At 54.2% G+C, this 16,726-nt stretch overlaps 1 protein-coding gene across 1 annotated transcript in view; it reads right to left on the reverse strand.

Moving 5' to 3' along the window:
• The window catches only part of JPH3 (junctophilin 3), a 46,677-nt gene that overhangs the window by 14,163 nt on the left and 15,788 nt on the right, over positions 1-16,726 (reverse strand). Inside the window, exon 3 of the mRNA XM_054296277.1 lies at positions 1,369-1,493. Coding sequence (XP_054152252.1) covers positions 1,369-1,493 — 125 coding nt within the window. The remainder of the gene's footprint in view (positions 1-1,368; positions 1,494-16,726) is intronic.

Here is a 16,726-nt window from a genome sequence, read left to right on the forward strand (position 1 = left end):
TAAGTGGAACCGCCTTCCTTCCCTGCCCTCCCCTCCCGTGGCTCACACAGCCCCCCAGACAGAGCTCCAACCGCACAAACCCCAGCACGAGCGAAGCGCCACGGCCCCGTCCAGGAGCTAGTAAAAAATGCATTACCTAAAAATATCTCTCCAAGAGGTGATTTAAACCAGCAAAGTCTCCTGGCAGGAGGAAATGGAGATGAGGAACATCTCAGGGCTGGAGAAGCCCCTGGGAGCACGCAGAGAAAGCTCCGATCTGCCGTGTTCAGATGGGGCTGGGCAGGAGCAGGGATGGGCGGGCTCGGAGCGGGCTGAGCCTCCTCCCGCAGCCGGGAGATGCGGGGGATGCAGGGGATGCTCGGACCGGGCCTGCCTGGGGATGTGCCCCGGCTCAGCCCCAAAGCTGAGCCATGGGATGTCCCCGGCCGCCCCCGCAGCTCGGTGAGGCGAGCACCGGGCCGGGCTGGGCCAGCACAGCCCATGGTCCCTTGTCCCCGAGCTCGGGAGCAGCCCTGAGTCACCGCAGCAGCCCCTGGAGCAATTACAGCGAGTGAGTAATCCTCGCTGAGCTGGGAGGGGGAGAACAACCACAGCCGCCTCCCGAGGAGGACTCGGGGCTGGAAAATTTCTCTGTAAACCCAGCCGCACTTTAATTATGATGTTAATTATTGCTGGGGGCACTTGGAGCGTCCCCACTCCCAGCCGGCTGCAGACCCCGGCCCGACCTCGGCTCGGCTTCGGCTCTGTCCTTTCCGAGCCTTTGGTGAGCAAAAATGTGAATAAATCCACAAGGAATGGTGAAAGTGATGGAAGGAGGGAAGAAAGAGAGAGGAAGGAAGGAAGGAAGGAAGGAAGGAAGGAAGGAAGGAAGGAAGGAAGGAAGGAAGGAAGGAAGGAAGGAAGGAAGGAAGGAAGGAAGGAAGGAAGGAAGGAAGGAAGGAAGGTCAAATGTGGATTTTCCCAGTGACTGATTTGCATGGCTGAGGGAAGGGTCAGGTCCCACTGGGTCCAGCCTTTCCAAAGCAATCAGGAACTGCACCAGCCATGGGTGTAAAGTCAGTGGTGACCTCTGGGATCATCTGTTTTTCATCCAGAGCCCTTGTTGGGCTCTTTCTTTGCAACCACCAAGGGCTATGAACTAAAAACTTGGGGGAGAAAGAGGAAACACTGGGAAAACAGTACTGAACAAGGGGGAACTGCTGGATATTGACAGCCCTGCCCTAAATCTCCCCAAACCTGGTATTCCATGGAGTTTTCCCCTCCAGGAGCTCCGGTGGGGATGGGGAGCTGCGGGCACAGGCTGAGCCTGCAGCCAGGGCAGTTTGGGGGTTTGGGGGTGTTTGAGGGCAGGGCCTGGCAGGGACTGACCGTTCTCCCTGTGCTGGAAGGAAGGTGAGAACTCTTTGGCAGTGATCCTGGCGATCCGCGCTTCCTCCTGCGCTTTCTGCGCCGCCGTCACGGCCGCCTCCGCCTTGGCCCTGGAGTGAGAGGTCCTGCAAGGCAACAGAGACACCAGCACCCCGTTAGGCAGCTCCTCCCTGCCACGGGAAGCCCCACATTTCCCCCACAGGTTCCTCCAAAACCCTTTGGCTGTGAGGGAGGAGCTGCCAGCAGAGCTTGGGGCTGGCTGGGGAATGGGGGATTTTCCAACACCTTCCCGAGCTGCTCCTCAGCCTGGAAATCACCCAGGAAATTCAGATTTGTTCCCCCAGGGTCCCTCTATCCCATTTCCCACCCCGTCCCAGCAGCCTCTCCGTGCATCTCCCACGAGCCTCCAGGGTTGAATTTAAAGCTGGTTTGGTTGTTTTTTTAACCAAACCCGTTTTTTTGGGGGATGAAATAAAAAAAAAAAAAAAAAAAAAAAGAACATTTCCACGCCCACCCCCACGTTTTGCGTAAAATGCTGGATGTAAATAAATACTGGGAGCAGAGGTAGGAGCGGGGGGTTCGGCTCTGGAGCCGCCTCCACCATCCCTTCACACATTTTGATCAGGGCACTTCTTCCCTCTGGATCAACAACTGTCCCCTGCACTTGCTGATGATTCCCCAGAGGCTTTTTTTGGCTGGCATTTCATCCCATCACTCAGGATTTACAGCTTCTCTGAGAGCATCCTCCGGAGGTTGCTTTTCCCCCTTTTCCCCTTATCCGAGCTATCCAGGCACTTTCAAAAATTCCTGCTCCCACCCCGGTGCAGGCAGGGTTATAAATAACTCCACTGATTTCTTTTCCCTCCAAAATCAGGCCCTCCATCTCCTTTAATCATTTTTTTTCTGCCTCTCTCTGAATTCCCTCTAATTTCTCGACATCTGCGTGGAGAGGGAGTGCCATTTCTGACAGGCTCCTAAAAATGGAAAACAGGGCCAGGAATGTGCCGGCTTTGGTTGGAAGGGCTGGGGAACAGGGTGTGAGTGTGGCTGTGCTGTCACCTGTGTTTGCTCCTGACACTTCTCAGGTCTCTTTGCTCTAATAAATGCTTTATTCCCAGCCATTGGCTGCTTTGGAGTAGCCCTGGAAGCGAATCCGAGCTGTTTTCCAGAGTTATTGGAGGTGCTGGAGTGGCTGTGGTGGTGCTGCTGCAGGTCCTGAGGGTTCTCTGTGATTAATGCACCCAAAAATTGGGTTTAAATGGGTTTTACCCAGTGCTCTCCCTGCCCAGCACTCAGGTGGGGTCAGAGGAGGGGACAAAGGTGTCACAGCCCATTCCCTGTCAGGTATCCCAGCCCTGCTCTTTTAGGAGGAGCAGGGATGCCCCAAGGAGGAGCTGCAGCAAACTGCTGGGAGGGGAGGTCGGGATTGCTCCCTTTTTTCATGGAATCATGGAATGGTTTGGGTTGGAAAATACTTTTAAATCCATCTTATTCCAATCCCTGCAGGGACAGCTTCCACTGGTCCAGATTATTCCAACCTGGCCTTGGGCACTGCCAGGGATCCAGAGGCAGCTACAGCTTCTCTGGGCACCTGTGCCAGGACCTCCCCACCCTCACAGATATTGGGAATTTCTTCCCAATATCCCATCTAAATCCACCCTTTTTCAGCTTCAAGCCATCCCCCCTTGTCCTGTCCCTCCATGTCCTGTTACAGTCCCTCTCCAGGTCTCTTTCCAGCCACATTTTTGTCACCAATGTGCTCTGTGAGAAACACTGGGACATCAAACCTGTGCATTAAGCCATCAGAGCCACCAGGAGGTTAAAATTCAGATTCTGCCTCTCTGAGCTCCTTAAACCTCTGGCATCTTCCAGGGGAGCTTCTCAGGGACATGGATTTGAAGCTCCTCCATCCATTTATCCCCTGGCCTGGAGCTGCCCGGGCTGGGCCTGTCCCTGCCTCTCTGCAGAACTTTCCCAGGTCCCTGCTGGCCCAGCTGAGGATTAACAGTGTCTGTGAGAGCCTGGCCCGTGCTCAGCAGCCAGGATTATACTCTGCTCCTCCCTGGAGAGGCGCCTGGAGCCGCTCAGCCCTCTCTTCCTGCCAGGGAAGGGGGCTGGAGCAGCAGCCGTGCCCTTCCAGGGGTCACACGGGGGTGGTGGCAGAGCTGGAGGAGCCCACATGGAGCCACCACCCCAGGCTGGGCTTCTGGGATGGCCCAGGCTCTGCTCCTCCCTGTGGCACTCAGCACCCCCTTGATGGAATCATGGCATCATTGATTCCATGGAGAATGAGCTCCAGGATCACCAAATCCAGCCTGTGACTGATCCCCACCTTGTCCCCAGCCCAGAGCTCTGAATGCCACCTCAGGAATTCCTGGGACACCCCCAGGGATGGGCACTGTAACCCTCCCTGGGCAGTTCCAGTGCCTGGTCACTCCTTCCAGGATGAAATTCCTGCTGATATCCAACCTAAATGGATTAAAATCACCACCCGTGGAGGGTGGATGCATTTCCATCTCTGGAAAACACCTGAGACTTCTGGATCTGCTCATCCCCATGGACTCCCAGGATGAGCCCAGAAAGTGCAGGGAATTTAAAAAATGAAAACTTGGGAGATTTGGCTCAGAAAAGGTTAAAAATCAATCCCAACAATGAAGGCATGAACCAAATACACTTGGGGAGGGATGGAATGCACTGGATTCCCTGGGGCAGAGGGACACACTGGATTCCCTGGGGCAGAGGGACACACTGGATTCCCTGGAGCAAAGGGACACACTGGATTCCCTGGAGGACATGGGACACACTGGATTCCCTGGAGGACATGGGACACACTGGATTCCCTGGAGCAGAGGGACACTGGATTCCCTGGAGCAGAGGGGACACACTGGATTCCCTGGAGCAAAGGGAACACACTGGATTCCCTGGAGCCAAGGGACACTGGATTCCCTGGAGCAAAGGGGACACACTGGATTCCCTGGAGGACATGGGACACACTGGATTCCCTGGAGCAGAGGGACACTGGATTCCCTGGAGCAGAGGGGACACACTGGATTCCCTGGAGCAAAGGGAACACACTGGATTCCCTGGAGCAGAGGGAACACACTGGATTCCCTGGAGCACAGGGACACACTGGATTCCCTGGAGCAAAGGGAACACACTGGATTCCCCAGAGTGCTGCTGATTAATTGTTTGTAAAGCTCCCTGAGACGCTGGCAGGAGTGAAAAGCAGAATTATGGAGATCCATACGTTGCATAATAAAATCCATAAGTATTCCCAAATAAATGCCAGTAATCCAGTTAGTGCTCGCATGACTTTGTCACATCCTAAATTTACCAGCTGTCTCCTTTCTCCACGCCTGCTGCTCGTGGCGTGTGCTAAATCTTAATTCCCACTTAATTGCCTGGAGTTTATTTCCCTGGAAAAGTGGGGTTTTTTCCTCCCTGACACATGGACAGGGCCTGATCTCATCGCTCTGCTCCTCCTTCCCTAAGTGCTGCCATAAATTTTTTTCTGGGATGGAGACGCCAAACTGGAGAGCACGGTGAAAATAAGGCTGGGGCTTTCCCTATAAAACAGAATTATGGGATGGTTTGGGTTGGAAGGGACCTTAAAGATCATCCTGTTCCTGTGGGCTCATGAGGGGATGGAGGGAAGAGTGATGCAAGAGGAGCTGTTTAATTCCTCCCACCTCTGAGCATCCCCAGCCTCCTCCTCCAGCTGGGATGAATCCAGGAGCCTGGATAGGGGAAGGTGTCCCTGATCATGGCAGGGGAATATGGGATGGGCTTTAAACTCCTTCCAACCAAACCATTCCATGGTTCCAGGATTTTACTGCACTTCACCATCCAAGCTGAGCTGGGGGAGGGTGTTCAGGCCAAGACTGGGATTGGGAAGAGCCAGAGAGGGGGAAGACCAGGATGGTTTGTGGCTTTTGAGCCCCCATTTTGGGTCTGAGGGCAGAGAGTCCCTGCTGGGGCTGGCCTGGAATATTTTATTTATTAATTTTTTGCCAAGCTGACTCACTCTTCTCGGAGGATGAGCGGGCAAGTGGTCAAGCTGGCAAGGGGAGCTGGCAGGAGGCAGGGAAAAATCCAGACCAACCAGATTCCCAAAAATCTTTGCAGATCTCCTGTGATTTGGCCAGAGCTGAGAGGGGAAGGGATAATACCTGGGCCTGCTTCCTAATGCCAAGTTCATCAGCTCCAGCTAATCTATAAGAAGCTGGAATCAACTGATTTGCAAGGAAGAACTTGGCTTTTTAGGAATTCCAGCAGCGACTCTGGGCTGGCTTGGAGTGAGCAAGGAGTGGATCCAAGGGTTCTGCTGCAAAGCCACTGCTGGGGGATGGTTTAGCCAGAAAGGGGTGAACTCCCAGCAAAACCCTCAGGGATTCAGGAAGGAAGGAAGCAAAATTCAAACCAGGTGAGGCTTGAGAGGTGTTTTGGTTCCAGGAATGCTTTGGCAGGAGAACAAGTGGGACAAAGTGCTTTAAAATTAGGCTGGAAATTAGAACGGGTTTGCAGAAGACCAGAAAGGTTTCAGAGCTGGGAATGTGACACCTGGAATTGCCAGGATGGCACCTGGAGCCACGAGAAACCTGGATCACTGGTTATTCCTTCTCCATTTGCTGTTTGAATCCATCCAGGGGAGGGATTTGCCCCCTTTATTCCTATTTTTCCAGTGTTTTTGAACAGAAAATACATTCCAATAAAAACCAGGCAGCAGACACTGAGCAAACTCATGCTTGGGGTCAAAGGGAGCTCTATGCTGAACACAGAGAGAAATCCACATTATTGGGAAGGTTAAAAAGCATCCTATGGGTAAGATTTCTGGGAAAGAAGGTCTCTTTCCCAAAAATCATGGGAATTGGCAGCTCTGGCTGCTTTTTTCCAAGCAAACTTCTCGCTTCCCTGACCCCAAAGCCTGGCTGAGGGAAGGATGGAATTCCTGCTTTACTGCTGGGATCCTGTGCAGGGATGGGGATGCTCAGCCCTCCTCCACCCCACACCCAGAGCTCTCCCATTATCCCAACTCCAACAGGAGCACCACGAGCTTGCAACAAGTCCCAAACCCTTCCCACCCCATGAAAGGACCCCGTGGACCCTATTTTCACGGAAAACCTGGAAACTGGCACATTTCCCACAGGCTTCTCTGGGAGTGGTGAGGATGGAGTTAAGCTGCCAGTGAGCTCATCCCTAATGAACAGCCTCAAGTTTTCCTGAGGGGCCAGGTTGGCTCCATCTGATCCACTTTGTCTCCAGGTCAATACTTCATCAGGCAGCTTTGGGGCTGTTTTTTTCTTTTCTTTTTTTTTTTTTTTTTTTCTCTTTAAATGCATCTTTATCTTCCTATAGGAGGGAATGTTTTCTCTCCCTCCATTACAGAGCTTCATGTATTTTTCAAAGGGCAAAATTCAATTAAAACACACGCCAGCTGCAAGGAAATACTTCAGGAAAAATTCAGAGAGAGCATTTGCAGGGCGTTTGAGACTCCCTCATCCAAGCCCCGGGGTCAGGAAAGCCTTGGGATGAACCTTGTCCTGGGGAGGGATGGCTGGATGAAGGAGAAAAAAGAGATTTTCTGGAAAACCCAGGCCGGCGTGAGGCTGGGCAGGGATGGCTGGACGAGGTGAGGAAAAGGAGATTTTCAGTGCAGCCTCCCCAGCGGGAATCCCTCGGCTGTGTGGGCTCCACGGGGGTTGTTTTCCAGTCCCTGTGGCCCAGCAGGGTCCAGCCCTGATTGCATCCAGCTCTGAACACAAAGCACCGATCCCCGGGGATGGACGCCAGCCCCGAGCCATGGGGACGCTGCTGCGGCTCTGCCAGCATTTGGGATGGCTCGGGGATGGGGCAGGACAGGCGATCCCAGCTCCCAAACCCTGCAATAACCTCGGGAGGCTCTGCCTGCTCCGGGCAGCCAGGAGGGGAGGCTTGGCTGGGCTTCGTGCTCTCCTAGATGGGACAAATTGGGACTGAATTATTAATAACCACTGCAGACTGTCTGGTTTCCACCTCTGCGGGAGCCTCTCTGATTTAGGGCACAGCTGCAGTGCCCATCCTGCCTCCCTTTGCCATGCCAGGGGCAGCGCATCCCGCATCCATCCCTGAGGGCCGGAGCCAGGCCCTGTCTAGACACGGCCCTGAGGGAACGGGGGGACGGCAGCAATTAACAACCTGCTTGTTATTTTCCCTATCTGCCGTTTATTACCCCGATCAAAACCCGCTCCTAATTCCAGCCTGGCTCTTGCCACAGCTCTGGCGGCTTCCCTGTTATTGCAGCAGGCTCTCCGGGATTTGCGATTTGTGATTTGTGCAGGCAGCAGCACCGCGCTGCTCCTCAGGGGGTGCGATATTAGCCACACCAATTAGCTGGCTGTGGAGAAATTCCCATTTACCTGCTCAGCGCAGGCATCCTTCCCAGCCTGCTCCCTCCGTCTGCTTTCCCCTCTGTTTCCCCCTCTCCCCCCCTGCCCTAACCATGGCTGGAATTCTTAATTAAGGGGAAAAAAGCTGCTTAATGTGACCTCTGACATGACGTAATGCAGCCCCGAACGTCTGCTCGGGCTCTTTGCAGCCAGACACGGAGCAGGTGCTGTGCATAGCAAAGAGGGAGGCAGCCTTGGCAGCTCCAGATGGAGATTTGGGGATGGGAGCAAGGATGGATCACCCCTGGGCTCTGAGGAGGAGCAGGAAAGCTCCCAGGGAAAGTTAGGAGACTCTGGCATGGCTGGGATGGATGGAATGGTGATGGCACGCTCTGAAAGTCACATCTCAAGAGAATTAAGGAAAAATAAACACTCAAACTCTTTAATCCTGGGAAAAAAAAAAATAAATCCCCTCAAATGTGTTTGTTGCTGCCCAAGAAAGCAAATTAGAGAGAAGCACAGAAAGTGTTGTGGTCAGGAGGCCAAGTCCAAGTTTCCCTGTAGTTTTACAGCGGGAAATGTCACTTTAGAGGGGGGAGATCATTCCCAAGGCAGCTGGGAGAGCTCGTGGACAGCTGGGACATGGAATGCTCCAGGTGTCCCAAATTCATGGGGACAGGGCTGGAGCCAGGTCCTGTTCAGGTCACTGCTCCAGGCACCTGAGCCAGAGCCTTCCCCACCTTTACATTTTTGGAGTTACAAATGGGGAGCGAATTCACTGAGGGATCTTTTGCCATTGTACACTGAAATTTCATTTTTTAATCCGAGTAAGGGGAAAAAACTATCCCAGGCTGTGTCCCGGTGTCCTGTGCCTTGCCTTGGAGTGGCCAAAAGGAGTTTTGCTGGAGAGCTGAATTCACAACACGGAAAGGTGCAAAATCTCAGTGATTGGGGGAACAGGGATGGGCCATGTCCCCAAAATTCTGGGATCAACAGCTCAAACCACATCCCTGAGCTGGGTCACTCCCAGTGGAGAAAGATGAGAGCATCAAATGCCAGGATTGCCTCCAGCTCACCTTATTCCCACCATCCCAAAAAGGGTTTGTTTATTTATTTTCTCTCTGTTTTTGCCACACAAAAAATGCCAAGCAAATCCAAATCCATTGACTTTAAAAGGCTGGGCCAGGTGGAGCTGGTACCCAGAGGCACATCTGGCACCAGGATGCTCCCAGCATCTCCCTGGCCAAGGAACACATGGAATAAGCAGGGCCAGGCAGATCCCTGCATTTCCCTTCCTTTTAACTTTGTGCCCCCAGCAAGGACAGAGCTGATGGGCTCTGCAGGGAGATGATGCCCTGGGTGTTATCTACAGCTGGCCAGAAAATCAACATCTGGAGAGGGAGCCTCATCCCTGGCCATCTGTCACTTGCAGTGGAGCTCTGCAGGAGGCAGGTGAGTGACAACACCAGGACTGGCCTTGGCAAAGGGTGGCTTTGAGGCCACTGTCCCCCCTGAGGCCTGGCATCTCTCCACTTTGCCTTCCTGGGGCACAAATCCCCCAATCCCCCTCACCTGCCCAGCCCTGGTGGGCTCAGACAGGAGGGAGAGGGGCTGGGGGTGCCCCCAGGGCTCTGTCACCCCTTTGTGGGGCAAGAAGTGGCCCCAGCCCTGATGACTGCGGGGAGAAAAAGAATAAATCCTCCCCTTTGCCACGGCAATGAGCATCTCCTGCCTGCCTCAAACTCCCACCCAGCACAATCCACTTCCCTCATCCCAGCTGCCTGCATGGGGCTTTGAGCCCCAAAATCAGCTGCACCCCACAAAATCTCACTTTTCCTGCCCCCACCCCGAGGAATTGGGACTTCCTTAGTCACAACTCTGAAGGGATAATCAGTCAGATCCATGGGTTAAATCCCCCTGGGATTTTCAGGGGGGAAATTTGCTTAGCAGGGTCTACATCAAATCCTTTAATTTCCTGGATTAGGAAGTCAGGACAGCATGTCATTTGTCCTGTGGGGAGGAGGTGACAGAAACCTCATTGCCTGGGGCTTTTCAAACCTGAATAAGAGAGAGGGGAGCCTGGAATAGCCCAGCCCATTCCCTGTGCTGCCCCAGCATCCCAAACTCAGGGGAAGGAAAACCAGCAAGGAAAACCAGCAAGGAAAACCAGCAAGGAAAATAATAATTTGCCTCAGCTCTGTGTTTTCCTCCTGATATTAATTTTGCCTCTCCCTGGGGAGGAAAGGGTGTGGGGAGGGACAAGGATGGGATGTTGGGGTTGTTGCTGAAGGGAAGAGGGTGGGAGCAACCAGGAAACCCAAAATGGGAATTGAGAGAAGAAAAAAAGCACGGAGAGCTCTCTCACCAGCTGGGAAAGCAGCAGGGAGACCCCAGCCCTTGCCCTTGGTTCTTCTCCACCCTCAAATTTAGGGGTGCAGGATCCCTGGACACGGCAGGGACACATTGGGGAAGGAGGGGCTGCCAGCATCCCTCCTTCCCAGCCCTGGGGTCCAGCTGTGGGATTGGGTATGAGGATGGAGAGAACAGCAGCTGCCAGGGGAGGGATCTCTCCTTCCCCGCCCAAAATCCCGGGGAAAAGCAGCGCTGCAGTTTTGTTGAGCAGGAAAAGAAAGGAAAAGAAGAAACAGCAGATAAGAAAAGGAAAAGCAGCAGAAAGGAAAAGGAAAAGCAGCAGAAAGGAAAAGCAGGGGCTGCTGGGTTTGTGCTGCTGTTTTTGGTGTATTTTGCTTTCCCTTTCAGTGTGATGAAGGGCTGCTCCACCCAGAGCAACAGGGAGAGGCTCCATCACTTTGTGCCGGGCAGGCGGGAGGTTCCTGGGGCTGGAATGGCCCCGCTCCCCTCCGGGAAGGGCTGGATTGAATGAATTCGGATGATCCGCACTGCGATGGGCTGCGGTGCGATGCCGGGGATGAGGAGGAGGAAGAGGAGGAGGAAGAGGAGGAGGAAGAGAAGGACGAGGAAGAGGAGCCGGCAGCTTCTCCTCTCCCCGCGCTGCCCCCGCCTCCTGCCCGGCGCTCTGGGACAGCCCCTTCCCTCCCATGGCAGCGCTGCCAGCCCTGAGTCACCTCCCGTCCTGCCCGCCTCGCTGCCAGCCCGTGCCACCCTCCCTGTCCCCTCCATCTGCTGTCCCCGCGCAGGTGACCGCTGCTGGCACCGCTCTGCCCCTCCTGCATCCCAAACCCCCTTTCCTGCTCCGTTCTCCGGCTGAGCCATCCCTCCAGCATCCCTAATGTCCCTCCGGCATGTCAAACACCCCTCCTGCATCCCAAATGCCCCTCCGGCATCCCAAACACCCCTCCTGCATCCCAAACGTCCCTCCTGCATTCCAAACACCCCTCCTGCTCCCAAACGTCCCTACTGCTTCCCAAACACCCCTCCTGCATTCCAAACGCCCCTCCTGCATTCCAAATATCCCTCCTGCATCCCAAACGTCCCTCCTGCATCCCAAATATCCCTCCTGCATCCCAAACGCCCCTCCTGCATCCCAAATGCCCCTCCTGCATCCCAAATACCCCTCCTGCATCCCAAACGCCCCTCCTGCATCCCAAACGTCCCTCCTGCATCCCAAATGCCCCTCCTGCATCCCAAACGTCCCTCCTGCATCCCAAATGCTCCTCCTGCATCCCAAACCCCCTCTCCTGCTCCGTTCTCTGGCTGAGCCATCCCTCCAGCTGTGCTCAGCTGTGGGACCGTCACAGAGCACCGCGTTTGGGATGTCTCTGCTGGCGGGGACAGGGACAGGGACAGAGCCACGGGGACAATGAGAATCTGAGGGAGTGTCTGTGCCACTTCACAGCCCGGCAAAGCTGGGAATGGTTTTGGGAATGTTTGGCACACACCTGGGCCGTGGATTTTGGTTGGGATGTTCTGGTTCATGTTCAGCTCGCTGGAGAGGAAAGGGGTGGGAATGGCCAAGCTGGGATCAGAGGTGCTGGGTGAGGGATGGGAGGGCAATGAAAACCAAAACCCCACTGAGCTGCTCTGCCAGGAGTACAAGTGACCCTGATGACGTTTTCCCAGCTGGATTTCCTCACAAATCTTCATCCCTACAAAAGGGATTCACTGTCCAGCCTGCCCTGCCCTGGAGGCCGCACCCCGGGGTGGGGTGGCTGTTGGGGACACACCGAGCCAGCCCTGCACAAACCCAGAGGCTGCTCCTGACTTCTGACACGGCCACAAAAGGGCTTAAGGCTGCAAATCCCGTCTGAGCAGGAAGTTATTAAATTGGCATGGCCGGAGCACATCAACAGTCACGGTGCTCACATCGCATCACATCCCGCAGGAGCCGCCCCTGGGGAGGGAGGGAGGGATGGACAAACGGGACACTCCGGGATGGCAGAGCCCGGCTGGAGGTGGGAATGAGCCACAGGTGTCCTTGTCACCCCGGCTGAGGGGACACACCCCAGCAGCACCGACAGCCGATCCTAATGGGATCCCCCGAGCCCTGGCAGGAGCAGGGAAGGGGCAGGGAAGGAGGGGAAGCTCAGTTCCAGCAGCAGCAGAGCCCGGTGGAGGCTGCCAGCCCAGGCTCTGCTCCTCTTGGGTCGCACAGGGGAGGTTTGGGGCAGAGAGGGCTGGGGGGACAAGGGAAATGTGCCGTGAGGAGAATCAGCTCCTGCCCCAGCTGCTGCCAGCCTTGGAGTCACCTCCATCCACCCCTGAGTTTCCCTCCCTGACCCTTTGCATCCCTCAAGGAAAGGATGAGGAAGGGATGGAGGGAGCACACTCACCCCACACGAGGCCTGGGGGCTCCAGGTGATGCCCTCAGTGCCCCATCAGTGCCCAGCTCACGGGCTGAGGTGAATCCTGCACACCCCCAGCTCCAGCAGCACTTTTCCAGAGGGCCATGAGCAGAGAAATCCTCCCTGGACTCAGAATTGCCCAGAGAGGGGCTGGTGAGAGTCCCTGCCCCACTGGGCATCAGCTCAGCCATCCCTGCATCCGGCTCAGCTCTGCCCCAGCCTGGCTTTGTGTCCTGACCCAAGGAAGGGACACAAAACCCTTTTGGGGCCATTAAACCCACCCCTCCTCTTCCTCCTCCTCCTCCTCCTTGTCCCTCTCCATCCTCAGCAGGAGCCCCTGGGGCAGCACGAGGCGGGATTGGGGTCAGCACCCCCCGGCACCCAAAGAGCAGCAGCCCGAAATCAAAGGCAGCCCAGACAATGGCAGAGCTGCGGGCTCAGGCCGGGCACAGCATTAAACAGCAGCATCACCGGGGAGGGGACAGCCGGTGGGGACATTACCGGGACCGGTGGGGACATTACCAGGGCTGGGGACAGCCGATGGGGACATTACTGGGGCCGGGGACAGCCGGTGGGGACATTACCGGGGCTGGGGACATCACCAGGGCCGGGGACAGCCAGTGGGGACATTACTGAGGCTGGGGAGAGCCACTGGGGACATTACTGAACACAAGCACAACTTCACATTTATTATTTTACAGATTCCTGTGACTCTCAGAGCAGGGCTGCAGCAGCTTTGTTTTTCTCTGGGTTTGCCCGAGCTGTGTTTCCATTTTTCTCATTTTCCTCACAAAAATACCTGCTTGGCTCTAAGAACCTCCTGCACTTTGCTGCTCGACCTCAGCCCTGGCTGCAGCATCCTCAGGGAGCATCCAGCTGGAGTCCAAACATCCCCCTTGTCCCCTCCTCACTGCCAGGTTGTCTTTATTTCCTTCCTTTTCCTATTTCCCTCCAGTTTCCCTGGCTGGAGTTGAATGACACTGTGCTAATTTGTGGCCCAGCTCCTCCTGAGACTCTGGAGTTTTAATTATATTTTTCTCCTGCTTGGTGCAAGGCTGGGCTATAATTATGCCAGGGAGAGCATTACTTAGGAGTGACCTGGGAGCAGCATTCCCTCTGGGAGCCAGGGCACTGCCTGCTCCCAGGAATTCTCATTTAGTGTGCTGGGCAGCAGATCCCCCATGCTGGAGAGGAGTGAAGTGTTTGCCACGTGCCACCCATCCCTGGGACTGATCCAGCGATGGTTCCTCCTTCCATAACCAGCCCAGCCACTAGTTACAAACCCCTGAAATGGAGTTACATTGGTTCCAAACCCCTGAAATGGGGTTACACTGGTTCCAAACCCCTGAAATGGGGTTACACTGGTTACAAACCCCTGAAATGGGGTTACACTGGTTCCAAACCCCTGAAATGGAGTTACACTGGTTACAAACCCCTGAAATGGGGTTACACTGGTTACAAGCCCCTGAAATGGGGTTACACTGGTTACAAGCCCCTGAAATGGGGCTACACTGGTTCCAAACCCCTGAAATGGGGTTACACTGGTTACAAACCCCTGAAATGGGGTTACATTGGTTCCAAACCCCTGAAATGGGGTTACACTGGTTCCAAACCCCTGAAATGGAGTTACACTGGTTACAAGCCCCTGAAATGGGGTTACACTGGTTCCAAACCCCTGAAATGGGGGTTACACTGGTTACAAGCCCCTGAAATGGGGTTACACTGGTTCCAAACCCCTGAAATGGGGTTACATTGGTTACAAACCCCTGAAATGGGGTTACACTGGTTCCAAACCCCTGAAATGGGGTTACACTGGTTACAAACTCCTGAATTATGGAAGCAGGACAGATGTAGGGTCTGAGCTGCCATCACCCATCCTGGAGAGCTGGAGCCAGCCCTGATCTCCCCTGGCATTCCCTGTGCACCCATCCCTCCCATGCCAAAATCCAGGGGCTGGGCTCAGCTCCCTGGCCCACCTTTGTTGCCTGGGTATTTTATTTTAGTGCATGATGACACACCAGAGCCTACAGATAATTTGCCTGAGGTGTCAATTAGCACTAATGAGATGGGGCTCGGGGTGTCCAGTGCATCCTTCACCCTTCCAGGGTGGCAGCAGAAAGAGTGCAGGCTCTTGGCTGATTGGAGAGGGAACGAAAATGTCCCAGAGCACTCAGAGAACACACTGAACATTCCTTTTAAACAGCTGGGAAAGAGTTCCCTCCTTGTCTCCCTCTGAAAATATCATGGAATCATGGAAAGATTTGGGTTGGAAGGGACCTTAAAGTTCATCCAGTGCCACCCCTGCCATAGGCAGGGACACCTTCCCTACCCTGCTCCAAACTTTCTCCTGGCCTGGAACCCTCCCAGGGATGGGCCAGCTGCTACCAACAGCACTTCCTCACCCTCATCCACATCCCTTCCTCCCTGCTCACTTCACCTGAACAATTCCAGAGAATCAGGGAATTTTGTGCTCTCCCATTGAAATTACAGCAAAGAACATTTAGGAGAATCTCCTCTTGACCCTAAAAGAAATCTCTTAAAGGTGCAGATATCCCTGTGCTCTGCTCACACTCCACCAACTTTAGGAAAGCAATTTACTTGTCTCCAGCTCACTGTTTTTAGCCTACTTTCCTCAGGAAATGGGGCTCACTCCTGTGATTGTGCTGTTTATATATCTATATGCCATCACTCCCACACTAATAACTTCTGAACGTGTTGGCCAATTCCAACCAAATCTGACAGAGCGGCAGAGTTTTCAAAAATACTGAATTCCTACAAATTTAATGAAAGCCGTGGGTGGGCACATATTTTATATTTTTTTTCCCCCACCAAGGGAAAGGCTGCAGAGTGAACTCAGACAGAAAGGAATACACACACAGAGCCACACCAGGGGCTGGGAAATTGAGTTTATGTTGGCATTAGAGGGGGGATATTCCACCCCTGAGCCCCAAAACCTCAGGAATGAGCCCCAGGATTCTCCCCCAGCTCTGCTTTGTGGCATTTGGACGATGCAGTTTGGTGTGGGCACTGCAGGGGAGGCTTCCTTCATTAGGAAGCTTTAGAATTAAATCGGACTAAGATTAATAAGAAAGCTTTTCCAGCTGGATCTCAGTCTGTAAAACCTTGCTCTGCTCTGGTTCTGCAGGCTCAGGGACTCTGCCAAAAGCCTCAGGAGGGGGGAGAGCTCGAGCTGAGGGATTGGAGGTTTCAGACAAAGCGGTTTAAGGTAAAAGAGCAGAGATTTACATGGGATATTGGGAAGGAATCCTTCCCTGGACCCACCTAATTCCATCCATCTCCACTCTCCATCCTCCACCCTCCACTCCCCAGCCTCCCTGGGAGGGCAGGGAGCTGCTCACAACTGGCATTCCTGACTCGATTTCCCCCCCTTCTCTCCCATAATTAGAGGGGAATATTACATGTCAGGAGCTCATTAAGCATTTCTTCCCATCCCACTCTCATGGGATTCCAGGATCATCACCACTGGGGGATTGAGGATGCTCAGGTTCTCAGACCCAGCATCCCATGGCAGACTGGAGTTCCACATTTCCAGCATCCATCCCACAGCTCACTGGGGCTCCACATTTCCAGGACCCATCCCACAACACACTAAAGCTCCACATTTCCAGGACCCATCCCACAACACACTAAAGCTCCACATTTCCAGGATCCATCCCACAGCACACTAAAGCTCCACATTTCCAGGACTGCAGCCTTTCGAGGCATTCCCGTCCATCCCCAGACCACAGGGGAAGATCTGGCCTTCCCACTGCTCTGCAGTCTGCTTCCTACCTGCCATTCTAGTGGGATTTTTCATTTTTTTTTTTCCAACCATCAGCTCGAAAACATCATCAAGCCCAAATGTGCTCCCAAAGCAGGCCCGGGAGGCTCATTCATATTGCAGATAAGCCCTTGGCAGACATGCTGATAAAGATTTCAAGTGTGACTCTGCATACAAATATTCCAGACTCAACAATTAATCCAGCACAGGAGGCTGAGGAGGTACCTGGGTTTTAACCCTAACCCCAGCCCTTTTTCCCAGCCTGGCTGCTAAATATAGCCCTTGCTCAGAAAACAGAAAGGAATGACATGCTCTAATAAACCACCCCAAAATGTGATACACAGAGCCCTGAATTCTCCAGAGGAGCTTTTCCTCCTCGCCTCACCGCTGGTCTGGGAGCTCCCTGCAAGGCACAGAGCTCCAGGTGCCTTTTGGGAGCCAGCTACAGG

This window comes from Melozone crissalis, unplaced genomic scaffold, assembly GCF_028551555.1.
Source record: "Melozone crissalis strain CALT ecotype California unplaced genomic scaffold, PUWL_Pcris_2 ptg000007l_1, whole genome shotgun sequence".
Taxonomy (NCBI): domain Eukaryota; kingdom Metazoa; phylum Chordata; class Aves; order Passeriformes; family Passerellidae; genus Melozone; species Melozone crissalis.